The 23,725-nt window shown below is 36.5% G+C and overlaps 1 protein-coding gene across 1 annotated transcript; it reads left to right on the forward strand.

Annotated features, from left to right (window-relative positions):
• Positions 1 to 1,631: 1,631 nt before the first annotated feature.
• Positions 1,632 to 17,690, forward strand: LOC136033085 (ribonuclease kappa-B-like). The gene is made up of 3 exons (XM_065713690.1): positions 1,632 to 1,773; positions 10,249 to 10,368; positions 17,509 to 17,690. Exons 1-3 carry the CDS (start codon positions 1,705 to 1,707, stop codon positions 17,602 to 17,604), a joined length of 285 nt encoding a protein of 94 aa, XP_065569762.1. The 5' UTR covers positions 1,632 to 1,704; the 3' UTR covers positions 17,605 to 17,690.
• Positions 17,691 to 23,725: the final 6,035 nt, after the last annotated feature.

A 23,725-nucleotide genomic window follows, 5' to 3' on the forward strand; every position in this document is an offset into this window, starting at 1 on the left:
TCACCATATCATATTTAACTTGAAATCAAGTTTGTTATTACGATTTGAAAAAAGTGAATATATTTATGCATGTTTTACAGAATTTGACAGTCTTTGAGAGCTATCAGAATGAGGCAAATAAAAAATTATGTATATTTTCACTTTAATTAGGGAAAAGAAAATAGTCAAACCTTTCAAGAGAGTGATTGACGATTGGTTTTGGGTAATTTCTTCTACTTATTAAAAGTAAACTGTCTAATTTTTAATCAAAATATTAATGAAATGTTAGTTGAGCAAAAAGTTAGAACCTTTTTTTATATTTTTCATTTATGAATAACTTTAATTCTTACTTTAAAATTTTAAGCCTTATATATCAATTTTGGAATTTGAGCCTTGATTTATATTTTTGAATCTTACAATTAATTTAAAATTTTTCATCTCAAATTTTGAGACTTTTAAATTGAAATCTAATTTAGAATTTTTTAAAGCCATTATACCTTTAACAGAACTTAAAGGATTTGGCCTGCTGTCAAAGTAATGAAAACCATTTTTGTAAAGTAGTAGGCCTAAGAGCCTGCAAAAATTTATAGATGAAGTAATATCGTTGCTGGTGTGTCTTTTTTGTTTTATTTTCCATAGCAATTAGGGTTATCGAAGGCCTTAAACTAATTTTTCATTTTTTTTCCGGGAATTTGGCAATGATACGAATAAATTGCTAACCATCTGATATGAGTCTTACCTACGATATAATAAGCCATGATCCGTTTTATCGCTTTTTAATGACAACCAATTTTGAACAAATATGCGGAACTTTTTGAGAAAAAGACAAATAAAGACTGGTCTTTTGAATGAGTCGATCTGAAAATGAATTCCTAATTAAATGACTGAAGATAACTAAAGGATTAGTTCCTTTTTGTTCCCATTTCGTTGCCATCACCAAATATTAGAGAAGCGCAAATAATGACAAAATATTTTTGATTTCATGAAAACAACCTGTTTAGGACAACCAATTTGTTCTTATCCACTTTAAACTAATTTAAAAGTTGTTATCTTTTGGACCTAATTTGTTGAGAAACCAAATAAAATCTTATTTGAAATAGAATTATACCGAATTTTCAAATTTTTCATGTATCCTCGTCATCAATAGTAATAGAATTAGGATCTCTTCGATGTTCCCATCGGTGGATTTCCATAATACACAAGAATGATAAAAAAAAAGGTAAATTTGCAAATTATACACACAAATGTCATATTGTCACTACGAAACAGCGTACACGGAAGCCCAGAATTTGATTATGAGTCAGTGAGCCATGTACACCAGTTAGTAAAGCGGGCCGTGTCAGAAAAAAAAAACACCTTTTACAGTTTTGAGAGATTCAAATTTGTCCTTAGCTTGATTGTAACTGTTCTCTGAAATTTTTTTAGTATGAGTAAATGAAAAACTATGAGGATTAGCTTTCAAAATCTTTAAATAGAATGAGAATTTTATTGAACCCCCTTTTGATTTTGGGAAATTTTGTAGTTCAAATGGCACAAACAAAATTTTTCCATTTTGTTTCTGCTTCTCAAGGTCTAGTTCCGATCAGAAGCTTTTCTACTAGCGAACTCTAATTATCTTGAACCTTATACAAAATTTCGGAATAGATGGTAGTCAGATTAGTATTTTTGGAATTCTAATAAAAACGTTCGGTCTTGTGAGCTATCTTTGTAGAGTGTAAGCACATTATGGCCCTTTGTGGTCCTAAATTATCATTGTTTGGGTTGATAGTTAGTGTTTGGGGGATTATTCAACTGGTAAGTATAGATTTCCTTCTCAGTAGCTAAAAAGGGTGCTATTGATTATGTTAGTTCCTAGGGGAAGATATCCAGTAGGCTAGTTGGACAGCTGATCACTACTTTGACAGTTAAATTATTGTAAAACCTCTATCCAAACATATAGACTGTGGGTTAATTTGCTCTCGGATTTATCAAAATCTTTCAAAAAAGTATGTAATTAGCTTCAATAGGCTATTTTAACCACATAGGATGCAATAGGCCAACTCACAATTTTTAAACATGTCTACAGACATCAATGAGCCTAATATTGGACATTCATTTGGTAAAGCTCTTGATTAGAGACTATTGAGAAGAAAACATGCTAATAAAACAATTCCTAAGGCCTACATCATAATTACCTTAAATTGCAGCTTGGAGCAATTTAAGGATTATTTATCCTTGTGATGCTCCGTGAGAAAAAAGAATTTGTTTGGTGTTGATTGTGGCTGTTAGATTAGACTCTTGTGGAGGACTCTACAGCTTCCTAATTGTAAAGGAACTCCTGGCATAGCCATCCCCTATCAAGGTGGAACTTGAACATGTCAGTTGAAGTAGCAGAAACTGTTCCTTTGGAGAGATGGTTCCACATATTGATGATTCTTTGGCTTATGAAGTGGCTTCTATGTCTACTTGTGGAACACTGCATAGAGAGCTTCAAAGAATGTCCTCTAGTACCAGAATGCAAGGGCTGTGCAAAGAGACCAGGAAGGGTATTTTTAGAGAGGATTGAATTGGTTAAAATAATGTCACCCCTTTTCCGTCAGTATGTCAGTGTTGGCAGCTTCAAACAATGTAGTCTTTCTTCATATAGAAATTTATTCATGTTGATAACCATCCTGGTGGCACAGTGCTGGACATCCTCAAGCAACTTCTTATCTTTTTTGAAGAAAGGGGCTGCTAATGACATTCCAACCTCCAGGCAGGACGTACAAGCACCTTATATAACTTCATAAGAACGCTAGGGTGTTGGCTGGAGATGGTTCTTTTTATGATGTCAAGGGTTTTATTTGCAGAAGATGAAACAGACTTAGCATGGCTGCTAAACTTTAATTGGTGATCTACAATAACCCCAAGATCTCTTTCATTGGAAACAGCAGAAAGGAAGTTGTCTTGAAGGAAATACTTATGATGCTTGTTATGTTTGCCAAAATGGATTACATGGCATTTGTCAATATTGGAAGTCAGAAGTCACATGTCAGCCCATCTTCCTAGACTATCAAGATCTGTTTGAATTGATTGCTGGTCAGAGGGAGTAGCCACTTTTCCAACTAGTTTTGAGTCATCAGCATAAAGGGTAATAAGATTTGAAAGAAGGGTGGGTAGTTTGTTAACATAGAAGTTGAAAACTGTTGGCCCAAGAATAGTGCCCTGGGGCACGCTACTTAATACAGTTGTGGGAGGAGAGAAATGAGGAGTTACTTGGAAATCAAAAACTCTGACACTGTGATCTTTCAGAAAGGAAGCCCATAATCAACTGTACAACACCTTCGTTGACACTTGCAGCCCTCAATTTGATTATGAGGAATTCATGACAAACTTTTTCAAATGCTTTGGACAGATTGAGAAGAATCATGTTGACAGGTAAACCCTTATCAAGCAGTGTAGTCACTAATTCATATGTTTAGATAAGGTTAGTGTCCACAGATCTACCAGATCTGAATCCATGTTGTGATGTGGAAAGGATATTATTGACCTCAAGATGTTCAATTAGAGCTTTATTAACAAATCTCTCAAGCACCTTAACAACTGCAGAGGTGATGCCTATAGGACAGTAATTTTCTGATGAGTCTCTTTGTCCCTTTTTATGGATTGGGGTTATATAAGATGTTTTCCAATCATGTGGTAGTTCCCCATTTTGAAGAGATAGCCAGAACAGCATGCACAGGGGGTAGCTGAGAGTTTTTTGACACTCCCTAAGAAGACATGGATGAACACTGTCTGGTCCCTTTGACTTATTTACGTCAAGCTTCTCAAGGCTATTGAAAACCATTACTTCACTTACTGACAAATCAGGCATAGGGAAAAGCACTTCATACAATGGAGGATCTGGTGAGGAGGTACCTGAATTTTGGGTAAAGGCAGAAGCAAATTGTGCATTTAGAATATCAGCCTTATCTATTGGAGATAAGTGTAGTACACTGTGGTCAACAAGGTCAGGAATAGTATGATGATTTGGGTTTTTAGAAGAGACATGTCTCCAAAAAGATTTTGGGTTCAACTTGATCTCAGAAGCTAATTTTTCCTTGTAGGCAGATTTCAGTTTTTTTTACAAAATCTGTTACACGATTCCATACTGCCTTATAAAATGACATGGTCTCCTGGTTCCTCTTCTTCATATACTGTTTCCAAGCTCTAGATTTCTGGTTAATCAGCTTCTTAACTTCCTTAGTGAGGAAGGGAAGTGTTTTGGGCTGTTTCCTAAAAATAACCCTGGAATGTTTCTTTTCAAGAGCAAGAAGAGTTTTTTTTAAATTTAACCACAACTCATTGATGTCACTGGTTATAAGCATTGACCAGTTTGCAGATGAAAGTTCCCGCTGTATTGCCTCATAGTCGGTGAAAGTCTGAGGACAAAATTTAGGTTGAGGATGACTATTTAGGGACAACACAGACAGAATAACTAGGTGGTCACTACTAGCAATTGGCTGTAAATAATCATTAGGAATGAGGGAATCAGTATCACGCAAAATGACAAGGTCTAACAGCAAGGGATTCTGATCAGCTCTATAGCATGTAGGCTTATCAATAGTCTGATGAAGAAAATTATTTGATAGGCAAGATAAAAAAGGTGAATCTCTACTATTAGATGAAAAATATCCAGTTCCTTCAACCTACTCAATTGCAGGAAAATTAAAATCTCCAGTGATTATTAACTCAAATGAGCTAGGAAGGGATATTGAAGATGTCATTTCATCAATGATAGTTTTGAGGGCCAGGTGGTCAAATTAGGGAAAACAGCTTTTTCAAGTCAATTTATGCAGGTCTTTGACATGCCTACCAATTTTCATTGTCCTAGCATGTCCAGAAGCACCAAACTTGCCAAAGGACTGGACCCCCCTAACTCCCCCAAAGAGACTAGATCCAGTTTGATTACATCAATCAAATATCTATGACATTTGCTTATTCTATCCACCAAGTTTCATCCTAGTATCTCTCCTCTGAGCATTTTCCAAGATTTCCAGTTTCCCCCTCCAACTCCCCCCAATATCACCAGATCTGGTTGGGATTTAAAATAAGGGCTCTGAGATATGACCTCCTTCTAAATATCATATTTCATTAAGATCTGGTCACCTATTCTTAAGTTAAAAATAACTCAAATTTTCTTAATTACCCCCTTCCCAAACTCCCCAAAAGAGAGTGGATCCTTTCCAATTATGTCAATATACATATCTGGAACTTGTGCTTATTCTTTCCATCAACTTTCATGCTGATCTCCACTCTAAAGCATTTTCAAGATGTCCAGTTTCCAAGATTTGTTTCCCCCCTCCAACCCCCTATGTCCCCAGATCTGATTTGAATTGAAAATGGAGCATCTTAGGCATAAGATCTTTCTATATATCAAGTTTTATTAAGATCCAATCACCCAGTCATACAATAAAGATCCCTCAATTTTCATGTTTTTGAATATTTCTGGTTTCCCTCTCCAACTCCCCCCCCCAATGTCACCAGATCTGGCCAGGATTTGAAGTAAGAGCTTTGAAGCACAAGATCTTTCTAAATATCAAATTTTATTCAGATCTGATAACCTGTTTGTAAGTTACAAATGCTTCATTTTTAAAATTTTTCAGCATTACTCCCCCCAACTCCCCCAAGGAGAGCAGATCTGGTCCACGAGAGCAGATCTGGTCCACTTATATCAGTCATGTATCTTGGGGTGCTTATTCTTTGCACCAAATTTCATCATGGTATCTCCACTCTAAGCCTTTTCCAAGATTTTGAGCTCCCCCCTCTGCAACTCCCCCTAATGTCACCAGATCTGGTCAAGATTTAAAATAAGAGCTCTGAGACAGGATATCTTTCTAAATATCAAATCTTATTAAGATCTGTTGACCTGTTTGTAAGTTAAAAATACCTACTGTCCCTCCACTTACCCCCCCCCCCCCCCCCTGATGGTCAAATCAGAGAAATGACTATTTCTAATTTAATCTTCTCTTATCCCTGATATATCTGTCAAATTTCATTGTCCTGGCATATCTAGAAGTGCCTAAACTAGCAAAACTGGGACCAATAGAAAGACTGACAGGATTTGTGATTGCTATATGTCACTTGGTAAATACCAAGTGCTGTAAAAATATATGTATAAAGGTGCCATGTTACCTCTGAAGGTATAGTTATTGGGTCTTTGAACTATGCTTGACAAAATTTGGATCAGGTGATTTTGGGAAAAAAAGACATGGCAGGGAGCCTAGTTGCCCTCCAAACTTTTTGGTCACTTAAAAAAGGCAATAAGATGTCTAATTGTCTGTTTGTTTAAGCTCTCTCCCAATATTCTTGGGCCACTGGGTCAATAAAGTTACCCCTAGGAAAGAAATACACATCTATGATTGTTCTTCTGGCAAAAAATACAAAATTCTACATTTTTTCAGACAGGATCTTGAAACATCAGTAGGGCTCTCTGACAAGCTTACTCTGATCAAATAATATTTCCTTTCGTTTGTTTTATAAATTATAGGCTATGGCTACAGTTCAAGAGAAAAGGCTCCAAGCCAATTTTACAGCATGTTGCATGTACAACCATGTCAGGAAATAGGCTTGCTGGGACCAGAAAAGAAACTGTGTGATTATTGAGGGGATTGTATATGTATCATCATAAAACTGACCATTTTTAAAACTGCATTATCCCTCAAAACTAGACAAAATTTCGTCTAATTGTTAAGATTAGAAATCCTTTCAAAAAAAAGAAAAAATTAATTCCTTATAAAATTCCCAGATTGACAAAAGTTAGGCTGTGCTTTGTGTCAATAGCTGCATCAAATTAAGCAAGAAATTCTGCTGTGCATTAAGCATGGCAAAGCAAGGGATGAAAAACTTCCATTCCAAAGGAAAATCAGTGAGGTAGAAGTTGTATTCTTAATTTTTTGGGAGGACTGTTGCTCTATTGAGTGGGTGTTGGTAATTGGTGTAGTTGTCTAGGAAACATATAACTTGGGCTGTATATTTGTTAAGGGAGAATACATTGGGAAGTATAGAGGAGCTGTAGACAAAACCTGCTAACTACAATCATTTGGCATACTATGAAGTAATAATTGTTTTCTTAACATGTTTCTTTCTCAATAGCCCCTACTCTAGACCTTTACCATGCATCTAAAGCTTGGGCCTAATTTTGGAAAATCTTGTCTGATCTTAGACACAGGATCTTACAGTTAGAACAACATATTCTAACCACAGACAAAGTAAATCTTAAACAGATTCAATCTAAGACAAGTGGTAAAAGCCTAAGTAAAGAGCCATTTAGACACAATGTATTATTTTTTTTGTCTTAGGCCAGGGCACTTCATATTGAAGGGATTGTTGTAGAAACTTTGAAAAGGGTTCATTCAATCTTAAATAGAAACAGCTAGTGCTTTTTTCATAGTCAAAGTGATTGAAGGGCAACTAACCCCACGCCCACCATTCCCCCAAACACATCCAATCAAAATTTTGTTTCAGAGCTATTATTTTAAATCCTGACCGGATCTGGTGACATTGGGGGGGAGTTAGGAGGGGGAAACCAAAAATCTTGGAAAACACTTAGAGTGGAGGGATCGGGATGAAACTTGGCGGGAAAAATAAACACAAGTCCTAGATACATGATTGACATAACCGGAACGGATCCGCTCTCTTTGGGGTATTTGGGGGGTGGTGATGGTGTTAATTCTGAAAAATGAGGTACTTTTATCTTACAAATGGGTGATGGGATCTCAATGAAATTTAATATTTAGAAGGAAACTGTGTCTTAAAGCTCTTATTTTAAATCCCAAATGGGTCTGGTGACATTGGGGGGGGGGGGGTTGGGCGGGCGAACCTAAAATCATGGAAAACGCTTAGATTGGAGGGATCAGGATGAAAATTGGTGGGAAAAATAAGCAGAAATAATTCTGAAAAATTAGGTATTTTTAACTTACAAACTGGTGATAATAAGCAGAAGTCTTAGATACGTGATTTACATAATTGGAACGGATCCGCTCAATTGGGGGGGGGGACAGTTGATTATGAAAAATTAGAAAAAATGACGTATTTTCAACTTATGAAGGAGTGATTGGATGTTCATGAAACTTCATATTTGGAAGGACCTCGTAACTCAGATCTCTTATTTTAAATCTCAACCACATCCAGCATCATTGGGGGGGGGCAGTTGGGGGACCAGAAATCTTAGAAAATACTTAAAGTGGAGAGATCAGGATGAAACTGGATGGGAAGTATAAAAACCTGTCGAAGATACGTGACTGACATAACCGGACCGGATCTGCTCTCTTTGGTGGAGTTGGGGGGGGGGGTAATTTTGAAAATTGAGGTATTTGTAACTTACAAAAGGGTGACCAGATCTTAATGAAATTTGATATTTAGAAGCATCTTGTGCTTTAAAGCTCTAATTTTAAATTCCGACCAGATCCTTTGACATTGGGGGGAGTTGGAGGGGGGAAACCGGAATTCTTGGAAAACGTGAAAATTGGGGTATTTTTATTTTACAAATAGGTGACCGGATCTTAATGAAATTTGATATTTAGTGCAAAACACTTGGAGTGGAGGAATGGGGATGAAGCTTGGTGGATAGAATAAGCAATGTCCTTGATACGTGATTGACGTAACCGTACTGGATTCGCTCTCTTTGGGGGGAGGGGTTCAGTGATTTGGCGAGTTTGGTGTTTCCAGACGTGCTAGTTTGGTGTTTCCGGACGATGAAAATTGGTAGGTGTGTCAGGGAGCCGAACGAATTTACTTGATAAAGTCGTTTTCCCAGATTCGACCATCTGGGGGGGGGGGGGGGCTAAAGGGAAAAGAAAAATTAGAAAAAATTAGGTATTTATAACTTAAGAGTGGGTGATCGGATCTTAATGAATTTTCATATTTAGAAGGACATCATGACTCAGAGCTCTTATTTTATATCCTGACCGGCATTAAGCCTCTGACTTTCTTTTTAAATCAATCTGTTGATTCTTAGAATTTTGTTAGAGCTCATACCATATGAGCTCTTGGCTCGTAGCTCTTCTTGCCTCGTCACAAGTGCCATATGAGCTCTTAGCTCTTGTTGATGTTTTGCATGGATTCTTGACCACTCTTTGACTGGATTCATAATTCCAAATTTTTTGAGATCATCATACATTACGAAAGTACATAGAGACGGAGTACATAGAGAAAATGACAAAAAAAGGATTAAGAGAAAAAGAAGAAGAGAAATCACAACTATCACAACAATTTATAAGCAATATCCATAAAACACTGAACTATTTTTACATACATATAACTTTAAATACCTCTGTGTAAGAAGGGGATACCATGGATAAAAACTGATCTTGCAATTGTGTTTTGAAATATGTTTTGATATAGCTATTGCTGAGTCAGCTATTTTGTAATTATGGGTTAATGCTGAATTTTGGGTCCGTGGGGGTTAATGAAGTAAATATTTTGCGAATTTGAAATATAGCCTACTAAATGGAGTTTATGTTTATCTGTTTGTGAGAAAATCTTCCAAAATGGTGCTGTGTATAGAAAATGTGGTAGTGCTTTTGAATCATATAGTTTAGCAAGGATTATTCAGTTGAAAATTTTTTTTATTTTGGACGATGGAAGCGTAAGGGTGATGGTTTCTTAATTGTTTTAATATCTTAACTATTTTTTTCTATTTTTTCTTCTATCTTCTATCAAACGTCATGTATAGCCACTGTGGTCTTAGAATGTGTTCAACTTGATTTTTTTTTGGACCGAACCTGGAGTTGGCTCGTTTTGCACTACGCCATGAAAGCTACGTTTTTCTGACTTAGTTTCTTTTGTAATGAGTAAGGCTGTAGCCCCTTTTGTTCTCATTCAGTACTTAGCTCTCTTTTACGCCTAGTCTGGACTTTGCCCTGTTTTGCACCACATCACAAAGATTATGTGCTTTTTCTAAGCTCTTCTTGATAAATGACCTTTTTGTAACAAAATGGGTGAAAATTATAATGAATTTCAGAAAAACTAGTTCATAATTGTGCTCACAGATTTTGACATTACAAACAGAAAGAATCTAGATTTTTCCAAGAATAGTCCCCAATGTGTTAAATATGGATTTTAAAATATAGCTATAAATATAGAAATATATATGTACAGAGAGGAGTGTATAAAAATGACAAAGGAGTCCTTCAGTTGGTGTGAAATTCCTCAGGAAACAGGAACATGTTCAGTATAGGAATGTTTATATGTCCCATTCTCTACAATCGTCATGGCCTGTGAGGAAAACTCTTCAGAAATTGGGTAGTTGAATTTTTATTCCTTTTGCAGTCTTTAATGGGAATGTTCTTCTATACTCACAGTGTTGCTTTTGCTGAAGACTTAGGGCTGGAGCACCCTTATGATGACTACGAAAAGTTCCAGACTGATGCTGATGCTAAATTCTTACAGGTTAGTTCCCATTGTCGTTTTTAATTTAAAACAGAGGAAATGTTGACCTCTTACTCGGAATTTAATCTACCTTCAAGATTAAATGAAAACAAGTGTTTCTGATGAAAGAATTGACATTTTAAAATTTAAAAGAACTCACGTTATTCTATGTATTATGTGGCTTGTCACTCTCCCATGTCCACTGTGTTTTTCACTAAAATTTCACTGGTGCTTTGATAAAAGCCTTGTAGAATGTAACAAATGCAGCTAGTTTGTAATGGAAGGGTTTATTTGCTCATTATCTTTCCAACATTTGGCGAAAAAATATTATTGTTATTGTTATTTGAATATTAAATATTTATATAAATAAAATATAAATTATTTTATATATTATATTATTATATATATATTAAATATATTATATTATATAATATATTCATTATATTATATAAATTAAATATAAAAAATATTAAATGTTATAAATATTATTGTCATTGTTTAAAGCAAGTACGACTCAATGAGCCATTTCATCTTCAAAGCTTTAAGTAGCTTTAGAGCATTGTTTTTTAAATCATTTAGATAGAGAGGGAAAAGCCAATCTTTAGCATAAATACTGGATGGTTGAGCAGAGTGGAAGTCTATTATAGGGTAGCTTACTTGTTCTCAATTTTAAGTCTCTCCCCCCCCCCTTCTCTAAAAGAATAATTCTTTTCCTGAAAGATCTAGTTTGATTTTCTAGATATGAGACAAAACAGGGTATACTTTTCAAAACTCATTTAAAACTCTACATTCTAATGAAACCTACTGACTGTGTGCAATCTCACTGATAAGGTATAGTCATTAGCCTTCAGGCAAAAAGCTCATCCTCTCATATGGGCATCCAAAAGCCAACTGACTGATCTGATCTCTGCTCTCAAGGGAACTATTGTTTTAGGGACAGTAGGGAAACACTCTAAAGTGTGCAGAATCATGACATAGTTTTCAGATTAGCTCTTGCTAAGCACGGTCAATTATGTATAATAGACTGAAAGATTAGCTGTACAGAAAATTTGGTTTGATTCCATATTTTCCACTTTCTGTTATAGTTAAAGGAAGGTTAAAATGGTGGGATCACATTATTTGGATCAAAGGTTGCTATAAGTCTTGCTTTTTGACAGTCCTCAATTGGTTTCGGAAGGAGTTTGTGGAGTGGAGGAAGAGCATGTGCAGTTGCGTTTAGGATAAATAAATGTTATCCTAAAAGTTCTAAGATCACCGTGCCCTGCGATGACAAAACAAAGAAGAGAATCTTAAAAATAAATAACAGATCTCTGGCCAATGGAAAACTATATTTTTCTAGATGTTGGGTTACTGCAGTGCCAGTTCCGGCCTCTCTGCCAGTTCGGCAATGGGTTGTCAGCAGTGCTTTTCATCTTAGCCGTCGTCAGATGCTATTCCATCAGTCAGTTTGATTAAATATGAGAAATGAACACGGTTGAAAATTAATCAATGGTTTTCATTAAATAATTCACATTACAATGAAAAAAGTATCTGTTTTTGTGTCTATTTCGTCACATTCACTTAAAAGAAAGAATAATAATGAAAAACACCTGGTGGCCGTAATATTTGTAATAATTTGTGTGATAATTATTGTGATAATGGTCTGTAGGCCATGCTAATCCTTGTGGCCCTGCACCTTGCATATTCCAAATAATACCTCTGTTTTAGACACTCTTTCCTTTGTGTCTAATCTCGTACTTTGATTATATTTGGGTATCATTATGGAAAGTAGAAAGTAAATTAATTAAATTTGCTAAATATTGGAAAGTCTTCTGAATAATTATTTTTGTCTGAAAATAAGAACAGTTAAACAACAATACAGATTGGCCCGTGTTTCATGCTATTGATTGATACCGTGCAGAGTTATATCTAAAGAAGCATTTTATCATGCTTTTCAACACTTCTAACTGTAGGAGCTGCTTTTTTTTACATGAGAGTATTCGTTTATATTTTCTACAGTTGTCCTGTTGCTTGATTTTTTTTTTATCTGTTGTATAAGAGTTCCAGATGTACTCGAAATGGTATTTTTATCAATGCTCGAAATGGCAATGTCTTCATTTTCAAGAAAAGTTAATCATTTATTTTGTTTAAGTTCGATTTTACTTTTTTTCTATTTTTAGTCATCTTTTAATAAAGAGTTCCAAATGAACTCGAAAACTTCATTATTTGTTTTTGTAAAAAAAATTTCTCTGACTGCTTTTAAGAAAAGTTTATCACTTGTTTTTGTTTCTTTTAGTTTGAGCTTGGAAATGACTGACAGCATGGTCTAAGAAATTATAGGCAACACAATAGAGCTTCCTAAGTAAAGATCGAAGTGACTTCGATGTATTTTTTTTTCCTGGTCAATTTGTATGAAAGGGGTGGTCATAGAAACTTCTGAGGGAACTCACTCGAGTCGAAAAGTTCGACAAATATGCTTCCGGCTATATTTGCTCCCTATGCCATGTTTTCCTAGAATTTTTATGAATGTACTCTGAAAATAAAAGGCGGGATCCAATTGAAAATTTGGAGAGTCCAGAAAGGGGAGGGGGTTTCTAAATGTTGACTTGGAGGGGGCAGAGTAAGTAAAAAAAATTACATGTGTCCAGCTCATCGAAATATTCTGCCTTCAATATCTTGGGAACTGCTTCGAAGATGTAATTGAAACTTTCGATAACTATTGGAGAAAGGAAGGGAGAAGGCTGGCAAATCGAAATGCAAATTTAATATTTGTGGAGGGGGAAGAGTCAAAACAGTTTGTGTTTTTAATCCAGACAAAAGTAAATGTTTTTCTGATTCAAATTGATTTTCTTTCTTTTTGTTGTTGTTCTTGTTTAAGTTCTGACAAACAGAGATCACAGTGTTGAAATTGCATATCCCCTTCAGTGACACGTAAAGGCCACTCAAACAGTTTAGGTATTTTGAGAGGGAGGGGAGGGGACGGGAAGCACCATTATTACTTGTAAACCTTGATTAGACTTTAGACGTCATTTTTTTGTTGTGTTGCTCATTATACAACTAAAAAAACACTGCTCGAAATATAATCATTTTATTAAAGTGCAGAAGCCCATCTTGACCTATAGAAGGCTTGGTCCTGTTCATTTTTGTGGCAATTTTTGTTCGTTTTCAGTTTTCCTTGTTTATTTATTTTAATTTCTGTTTGTTTTTTGGGTGTCATCTATTTATTGACACTAAGTTTTGTTCGTTTTAAGTTTGAATCATGATATGACTTAATTCCTGCTCGTTTTTATGGCATTTGGTATTAACCAAGTGACATATAGCAATCGCAAATTCTGTCGCTCTGTCGGTCCTGGTTTTGCTACTTTAGGCATTTCCAGGTAAGCTAGGACGATGAAATTTGGCAGGCGTATCAGGGACCGGACCAGATTAAATTAGAAAAAGTATTTTAAATTTTAAGTATTTTTAACTTACGAACAGTTGATCATATCTTAGTGAAATTTGATGTTTGGAAGGATATCATGTCTCAAAGCTGTTATTTTAAATCCCGACCGGATCTGGTGACATTGGGGGGGGGGAGCTGGGAGGGGGAAACCTAAAATTTTGGAAAACACTTAGAGTGGAGGGATCGGGATGAAACCTGGTCGGAAAAATAAGCACAAGTCCTAGATACATGATTGACATAACCGGAACGGATCCGCTCTCTTTGGGGTAGTTGGGGGGGGGGTAATTCTGAAAAATTAGAAAAAATGAGGCATTTTTAACTTACGAACGGGCTATCAAATCTCAACTAAATTTGATATTTAGAAGGATATTGTGACTCAGAGCTCTTATTTTAAATTCCGACCAGATCTGGTGACATTGGGGGGGGGGGAGTTGGGAGGGGGAAAGCTAAAACTTGGAAAACACTTAGAGTGGAAGGATCGGGATGAAACTTTGTGGGAAAAATTAGCACAAGTCCTATATACATGATTGACATAATCGGAACGGATTCGCTCTCTGTGGGGTATTTGGGGGGGGGGGTTAATTCTGAAAAATTAGAAAAATGAGGTATTTTTAACTTACGAACGGGTAATCGGATCTCAATGAAATTTGATATTTTGAAGGATATCGTGTCTCAAAGGTCTCATTTTAAATCCCGACCGGATCTGGTGACATTTGGGGGAGTTTGGGGTGGGGGAACCTAAAATCATGGAAAACGCTTAGATTGGAGGGATCAGGATGAAATTTGGTGGGAAAAATAAGCCGAAGTCTTAGATACGTGATTCACATAATTGGAACGGATCCGCTATATTGCGGGGGGGAGGGAGTTAATTCTGAAAAATTAGAAAAAATGACGCATTTTTGACTTACGAAGGAGTGATCGGATCTTCATGAAATTTCATATTTAGAAGGACCTTGTAACTCAGATCTCTTATTTTAAATCTCAACTGGATCAAGCGTGAATCAAGGCAGTTGGGGGGGGGACCGGAAATCATAGAAAATACTTAAAGCGGTGAGATCAGGATGAAACTGGATGGGAAGAATAGAAACCTGTCTAAGATACGTGACTGACATAACCAGACCAGATCTGCTCTCTTTGGTTGAGTTGGGGGGGGGGGGAGGGGGGTAATTTTGAAAATTGAGATATTTGTAACTTACGAAAGGGTGACCAGATCTTAATGAAATTTGATATTTAGAAGGATCTTGTGCTTTAAAGCTCTAATTTTAAATTCCGACCAGGTCCTCTGACATTTGGGGTATTTGGAGGGGGAAACCGGAACTCTTGAAAAACGTGAAAATTGGGGTATTTTTATCTTACGAATAGGCGATCGGATCTTAATGAAATTTGATATTTAGAAGGAATTTATGTCTCAAAGCTCTTATTACAAATCCCGAACAGATCTTTTGACATTGGGGGAAGTTGGAGGGGGAAATCTTGGAAAACACTTGGAGTGGAGGAATCGGGATGAAGCTTGGTGGATAGAATAAGCAAATGTCGTTGATACATGATTGACAGAGCCGTACTGGATTTGCTCTCTTTGAGGGAGTTGGGGGGAGGGGCTCAGTGATTTGGCGAGTTTGGTGCATTTGGACGTGCTAGGACGATGAAAATTGGTAGGTGTGTCAGGGAGCTGCACAATTTGACTTGATAAAGTCGTTTTCCCAGATTCGACCATCTGGGGGGCTAAAGGGAGAGGAAAACTTCGAAAAAATTAAGTATTTATAACTTACGAGTGGGTGATCAGATCTTAATGAATTTTGATATTAGAAGGACATCTTGACTCAGAGCTGTTATTTTAAATCCTGACCGGCATTAAGCCTCTTATTTTCTTTTTTAAATCAATCTATTGATTCATAGAATTATGTTAGAGCTCATACCAAATGATCTCTTGGCTCTTAACTCTTCTTGCCTCGTCACAAGTGCCATATGAGCTCTTAGCTCTTGTTTGATTTTAATAAAGCTGTTCAACTTCTTTTTAAATATGTTTTTATTTTAAACTTAATTTTCCACTAAAGGAGAAAATTGAAAAAGGTTTTTAGCTATAGTTTAGCAATCATCTAACCGAAAAAATGTTTACGATTTGTGTGTGTGTGTGTGTGTGTCTGTGTGTATCATGTGTAGTATGTATAATACGTTTCAGTACATTCTGGGATAGAATTAGTTGTTTGGCATCAATTTTTCTTTTGTAATTTCGTTGTGTAGTTGGGATTTCAAAAAAATTTCTGATGAATTTCCAAGTTAAAAGTCTGTTTAAGTTTTGATGCCAGAATACAACACATTAAAAAATGGAGTTTGTCAGTGTAGCTTTTGAATGTCTGACATACAGTTTGGCTATTGAGTTTTCTTTCCTTTTTGCTTTAAAAAAAAAAAAAAAAATGTGTTAATCAAATGAAAGTAAAGAGGATTGAAGCTTAAAACTAACAGAAGGCGTTGTGTGTATAAGGGATAAGATCTAGGTGGGTCTATTGGCAAGGGGAGAGTAAATTACCCCCTCCCCTCTTCTGTTACATTCCCCGTCCCAGATTTGAAATATTTTTTTCGGATTTTGGTTGAAAAATACTACTTTTTTGTATTTTAATCGGAAAATTCCTTTTTGAGGATTTGCCATTGAAAAGTACCCTTTTTAGAACATCTCCTCTTACCTCTTGCTCTCTGCACTAAAGTTTGACTGCTTTATAAAAAAAGTGATTGATTAAAACTTAATATGTTTGTTTTAATATCATCTTCAAGGTTGTCCTAAATACACACGGTCTGATTGAAGTAAATTTGCTTTTCAGCATAGGGTTTTCCTAACTAAGATGGAGGCTGTTGACCCGTCGAATTTCCGCTTTTACACTTATATTTTTAACGCACTCATTTTTCATAGTGGTATGATGTATATGGTTCACGTTTCCGATAAACACTACGCTTCCCTCAATCACTAACCATAATTATTTGATAACACTCATCATATAAATTTTGGAAGTATGAGCCTGAAAATTCTTTTTTCGAAGTTTTGGCTATGGTCGGCACGAAAGATTCACTTCCGTCCAGATAGCTGGTGCATAACTGTGCAATCCATGCAGCCGTCAGTTTTACTCGATAAATGGTGTTTACTAACGTTCTCTTTCACTGACGTGTAGAAATGAATGTGCCACTGTGTGCAGCGGTACAAACTGGAACTGGGAAGGCTATTTAAATAACCTTTCGATAGTTCTTAGTCAATTAACTTCCTCATAATTTCTCTTCCAATTTTTTTGGCCCTATTCAAGCCAAATTTGTTTGTTTTGGTGACGGAATGACAGCGATCGACACTTCGCTTGTGGTTCGGTCTTTTTGTTACCTAAAAACTGCACTAGAAATTGAAATTTTCGTAAAGATTAGGACTCTCCTGACAACCTTTGATCACTGGTATGATACCATCCCCCCTAAGAAAATAAAAATAAAGAGTAGCTTTAAACCAGTTTTTGGTGCTTAGATATTTCGAATTTTATGGTATAGTTCGCTTTGTTTATCTTTTAAAAATGAGTTTTACATTGGACTAAAAAAAAGAAATTTTTTTTATTGTGTTGATTTTTTTAGAGTTGTGGTTGCTATTCTAGGGTTTTGATTTTAGTTATATTTCGTCATCACAAATTGTTTTTATTCCTGTTTGATCAGTATATACTATTAAGCTTATTGACAGACCTTCTTGTCATTTCTATTTTATTTTTATTTTTCAGAATGCACTGAATTGCTGGATAGCTGCTTGTATTTATGTGGTGACTTTGTGTTTTTCAGTTCATCAGTTCTGGCTGAATAATAGAACTTCTGTGTGAGATCACTTTGACGTATTGTTCTTTGTTTCTTTTTTTCATTCCATTTTGTTGTTGTCGTCTAGAATTATAATTCCGTTTTAAGTTTTTTTTTCTGAAGTTTCTTTGGTTAGATATTTCCCTGTTTAGTGTCCTGGATCTTAGAATGTGGAAAAACATGGCAGTCAAGGAGGCACACTCGTGCCTCTATAAAGAGGCGAACCACGACAATGTTAAGCGATCTACGGTTCCAGTAGTCGCAGAGGGATGGGGAGGGATGCATTTCGTAGCCCGAGCTCCAACTAAGAAACCTGCCAAATTTCATCCCCCTCCGACTTTTCCTTCATGGGGAAAATCTGGCCGAAAGTTTCGACCCACCAACCCCAGCCCCCCTTTAACGTTGTCCGATCGGGCTGAAATTCACAAGTTGAGGTCCCCTAGAGCCCAGGAGCTTATCCGCGAAATTTCAGCTCGATTCGATAATTCCTTCCCTGTTTTCCAGAAACCACGCATAGCCACTTCATTTTCATACTCTTTTTTTTTCTGCCATGCCTACAGGTCACAGCCGACATCGGATCTGGGTGTACGAAGACTCATTCGACACGGAATTCTCCGAGTAAGTTTCCTTGAAAGTTTCGTAGGAAAATCTTAACCCCCCGAAAGTTTCGACCCCCCAACCCCACCCCACCCCCTTTAAAGTTTTTTACCTTTTTTAGTTTTTTTAGTATTTTCTTTTTATTTTTTTTATTCCCTGTGTCCCGGTCTGTATATACATTTGTTTTTGAATTGGTATATGATGAAATAATTTTTTTGTTTTTTTCTTTTTAGTTTTTTTTGGTTTTTACCTTTTTTATTTTTTTTCTTTTTTCTTTTTAGTTTTTTTTTCAGTTTTTACCTTTTTTAGTTTTTTTATTTTTATTTTTTTTTAGTTTTCTTTTTCCCCTTTATTTTTCATTTTTTTTCTTTTTTTTAGTTTTTCTTCTTTTGTATTAATGCTAAAGCCAAGGTTCGAACCTGGAACCTCTCGGACCTATAATCTGGAACATAACGCTTTACCAACTCAGCTACTTCGGATTGAATACATTTACCTTTTTTATTTTTTTTTTTTGTTCTCTTTTTCTCCTTTATTTTTCAGTTTTTTCCTTTTTTAGTTTTTTTCTATTTCAGTTTTTAGTTTTTTTTTATTAATTTTATTTTTTTTTCTTTTTAGTTTTTTTGTAGTTTTTACCTTTTTTGTAGTTTTTTTTTAGTTTTTTTTCTTTTTTAGTTTTTAGTTTTTTTAACTTTTTTTAGTTTTTTTTTAGTTTTTTACCTTTTTTTTAGTTTTTCTTTTGTATTAATGCTAAAGCCAAGGTTCGAACCTGGAACCTCTCGGACCTAGAACCTGGAACATAACGCTTTACCAACTCAGCTACTTCGGCTTGAATACATTCGTTTTTGAATTGGTATATGATGAAATAATTCAGACGTCATATGCGGACAGACAGACAGACACACACACAAACAACTTATTTATATATATATAGAAGACTAGGTGTTGGGGTGGCACTTCGCGCCAACCCCCCAAGCCCCCCCCCCGCGCGTAAGTCGTTACGTGCCATATTAGTTACGCGCCATTGTAGTTGTGTCCCTGTGTCCCGCCTGTGAATATAGATATATATATATATATATATATATATATATATATATATATATATATATATATATATATATATGTTTTTAACTACGTAAAACTTGCGAATATACAACATTCTTCGCTGTCCCATTGTCTGTACATATAAATAGGTTGTCAGGTTTACCGACTCTTGAACATGCAACATATAATTGTCTATGGGAAAAACAATCCGTATTCAGATATATACCTCATTATTCTAATGATTGCCCTTGAGCTTTGTTGATGATGATTGCTAATCAAACATTCCCTGTGTCCCATCGACATTTATATATCCCCCCTGTGCCCCCCGGCGTCCCCGTTGTAGTTGAGTCCCTGTGTCCCAGTCGTCATTTATATTCCCTGTGTCCCGGTCTTTATTTGTGTCCCGGTCGTCATTTATATTCCCTGTGTCCCGTTCGTCATTTGTGTCCCTGTCTGTAATTTCGTCAGTCAACAAACAACTTCATGACGACATACAGCTCAATCCTTATAATCACGTCAGTCGAAGAAACATGACGTCAGTCGACACACAAACATGACGTCAGTCGACACACACGTCCCAATCGTCATTTGTGTCCCGGTGTCCCAGTCTGTAATTTCTCTTTGAGTGTCCTGGTCGCCATTTATATTCCCTGTGTCCCGGTCTGTATATACATTCGTTTTTGAATTTGTATATGATGAAATAATTTTTTTCCTTTTTTTCTTTTTAGTTTTTTTTTGGTTTTACCTTTTTTTTAGATTTTTTAGTTTTTTTTTCTTTTTAGTTTTTTTTTGTAGTTTTTACCTTTTTTAGTTTTTTTTAGTTTTCTTTTTCTCCTTTATTTTTCAGTTTTTTTCCTTTTTTTAGTTTTTTTTTCTTTATCAGTTTTTAGTCTTTTTAGTTTTTTTTAATTTTTATATTTTTTTTACTTTTTATTTTTTTGTAGTTTTTACCTTTTTCGGTTTTTTTTTTCTTTTTCCGTTTTTAGTTTTTTGCCTTTTTTAGTTTTTTAGCTTTTTTAGTTTTTTTTGTATTTTCTTTTTAGGTTATTTTTGTAGTTTTTACCTTTTTTAGTTTTTTTTTCTTCTTTTGTATTAATGCTAAAGCCAAGGTTTGAACCTGGAACCTCTCGGACCTAGAACCTGGAACATAACGCTTTACCAACCTAGCTACTTCGGCTTGAATACATTCGTTCTTGAATTGGTATATGATGAAATATATCAGACGTCATATGCGGACAAACACGACGTCAGTCGACAGACAGACAGACACACAAACAAACAACTTATTTTTATACCCCAACACCTCGTTGGTGGGGGCGCTTCGCGCCCCCCCAAACCCCCCCCCCCCCCCGCGCGCGTAAGTCGTTACGCGCCATATTAGTTACGCGCCATGGTAGTTGTGTCCCTGTGTCCCACCTGTGAATAGAGATAGTGAGATATATATATATATATATGTTTTTAACTACGTAGAATTTGCGAATATACAACATTCTTCGCTGTCCCATTGTCTGTGCATATGAATAGATTGTCAGGTTTACTTACTCTTGAACATGCGTCAGATTCAGATCTATACCTCATTATTCTAATGATTGCCCTTGAGCTTTGTTGATGGTAATTGCTAATCGAATATTCCTTGTGTCCCCGTCGTCATTTATATATCCCCCTGTGCCCCCGGTGTCCACGTTGTAGTTGTTTCCCTGTGTCCCGGTCGTCATTTATATTCCCTGTGTCCCGGTCGTCATTTGTGTCCCGGTGTCCCAGTTTGTAATTTCTCTTTGAGTGTCCCGGTCGTCATTTATATTCCCTGTGTCCCGGTGTCCCGGTCTGTAATTTCTCTTCGAACAATCCCTGTGTCCCGATGGTCATTTATATATCCCCCCTCTGCCCCCGGCGTCCCCGTTGTAGTTGTGTCCCTGTGTCCCGGTCGTCATTTATATTCCCTGTGTCCCGGTCGTAATTTGTGTCCCGGTGTCCCAGTCTGTAATTTCTCTTTGAGTGTCCCGGTGTCCCGGTCGTCATTTGTGTCCCGGTGTCCCGGTCTGTAATTTCATCAGTTGACAAACATGACGTCAGTCGTCAAACAACTTCATGGCGACATACAGCTCAATCTTTATAATGACGTCAGTCGACAAACATGATGTCAGTCGACACACAAACATGACGTCACTCGACAGACATAACACACAGACAACTTATTTTTATATATCAAGGAGGCACACTCGTGCCTCTATAAGGAGGCGAACCACGACAATGTTAAGCGATCTTCGGTTCCAGTAGTCGCAGAGGGATGGGGAGGGATGCATTTCGTAGCCCGAGCTCCAACTAAGAAACCTGCCAAATTTCATCCCCCTCCGACTTTTCCTTCATGGGGAAAATCTGGCCGAAAGTTTCGACCCACCAACCCCAGCTCCCCCCCCCCTTAACGTTGTCCGATCGGGCTGAAATTCACAAATTAAGGTCCTCTAGGGCCCAGGAGCTTATCGACGAAATTTCAGCTCGATCCGACAACTCCTTCCCTGTTTTCCAGAAACCACGCATAGCCACTTAATTTTCATATTCTTTTTTTTCTGCCACGCCTACAGGTCACAGCCGACATCGGATCTGGGTGAACGAAGACTCATTCGATGCGGAATTCTCCGAGTAAGTTTCCTTGAAAGTTTCGTAGGAAAATCTTAACCCCCCGAAAGTTTTCGACCCCCCCCCCCTTTAACGTTGTCTGATCGGGCTGAAATTCACAAGTTAAGGTCCCCTACGGCCCAGGAGCTTATCCGCGAAATTTCAGCTCGATCCGATAACTCCTTCCCTGTTTTCCAGAAACCACGCATTAGCCACTTAATTAACCCATTTCTCCATAAGAGCCCATGTTAATTTGAAATTTTTAAAAGTTATTAGAAGTTATATTTACACATATGCAGGTGGTTAGCTCAGTCGGTAGAGCGTGGGACTTTTAATCCTCGGGTCAAGGGTTCAAGTCCCCTATCGGGCGGTTTTTTTTCACAAAATATGAAAAAAACTTCGTTTTCTTAAAGAGTTAAAGAGGCTGCGTCCCAAAGTCGAACCTTAAAACGTACAGGAATGTACGAAGACTCATTCGACGCGGAATTCTCCGAGTAATTTTCCTGGAAAGTTTCTTTGAGAAATCTTAACCCCCCGATTTTCTAGCTCAGAAAAACCCATTTCCCCATAAGAGCCCATGTTAATTTTTGAAATTCTTAAAAGTTGCGAATATTAACATTCAAGTACATCAAAATAATCAGCTCGGCACGGCGAGAATGACTGCAAGCATCATAAAAATCCAGCTCCATTCCAGAAATTAAGCTGCTAAACTATTAAAATTATCAAAATTAGATAATTTTGTCAGTTTGAATTTATTGATATAGAAAGCGAGAAAATAAACATGGAAAATTATTATTAAATTACATCCACCATGGATTGTAGAAAAACGTACAGAAATAATATGAAAAAAACTTCGTTTTCTTAAAGAGTTAAAGAGGCTGCGTCCCAAAGTCGAACCTTAAAACGTACAGGAATTAGGAGAGGCAGTTGGGGGGGCTGCCGCCCACCAAACCCCCCGCTTTTAAAGACTCTTTTGTACAGGTTTTTTGTTGTGGGGGGCTGCCGCCCCCCTAACCCCCCGCTCTTGGCTTCGGAAAGGCCCTCTTTAAATTAACAAAAAATTGAAATGAATGAATAATGGAATAACTTCGAAAAATGTTAAACACAAGAGGACAGGAGAACCATTGCGCCGAAACTAGTAATTAGTAACAATGAAGTCCCCCCCACAACAAAAAACCTGTACAAAAGAGTCTTTAAAAGCGGGGGGTTTGGGGGGGGCGGCAGCCCCCCAACTGCCTCTCCTAATTCCTGTACGTTTTAAGGTTCGACTTTGGGACGCAGCCTCTTTAACTCTCTAAGAAAACGAAGTTTTTTTTCATATTATTCTAGCTAAGGTTTAGATATACCATACCCTTTTTATGCTATGACTTTTAGTTTTGCAAATAGTTAAGAACAGCTGCAAACAATAATTTTAACGAGTTTGACCATTTTAATGACGATATTAACGAGTTTTAGCCAGTTAAAGTTAATTCTTTATAGTTTTTGAGTCGGAGAATCTCTTTTTTATTATGGAAAAAATCAAGCTATTGAAGAATTTTGACGTTTCTCAGTTTACCCAATTTTATGCATGTATTTCGTATTTTAAATCAATTAAGAAAAAAAAGCATTGTTTTATCTAGAATGCTGCGTCGAGGCTACTGTAGTATTGAATTCAACCCACTTCGTCACAGCATTTATAGAAGGACAATTTATTGGACGAGTTGAATAGAAATTTGAGGACCTAATTTGGGTCTGAATTGAGTCAAAATTCAGTAACTCAAATCTCAGTTAGCTTCAATTTTTTACACAAAATGTTCAATATGTTATTTGAGACCTGCACATATAGTTGATAAAAAAGTCCTTGCCGACTACATATTTACTTATATATTTATTATACTGGTATAGCAATGTAAT

Source organism: Artemia franciscana, chromosome 11, assembly GCF_032884065.1.
Source record: "Artemia franciscana chromosome 11, ASM3288406v1, whole genome shotgun sequence".
Taxonomy (NCBI): Eukaryota; Metazoa; Arthropoda; class Branchiopoda; order Anostraca; family Artemiidae; genus Artemia; species Artemia franciscana.

Coding starts and splice junctions, on each gene's coding strand:
- LOC136033085 (XM_065713690.1), top strand. CDS start 1,705: ATGGCCCTTTGTGGTCCTAAATTATCATTGTTTGGGTTGATAGTTAGT. Junction 1,774..10,248: donor TTTGGGGGATTATTCAACTG/GTAAGTATAGAT, acceptor TTCCTTTTGCAG/TCTTTAATGGGAATGTTCTT. Junction 10,369..17,508: donor CTGATGCTAAATTCTTACAG/GTTAGTTCCCAT, acceptor TTTATTTTTCAG/AATGCACTGAATTGCTGGAT.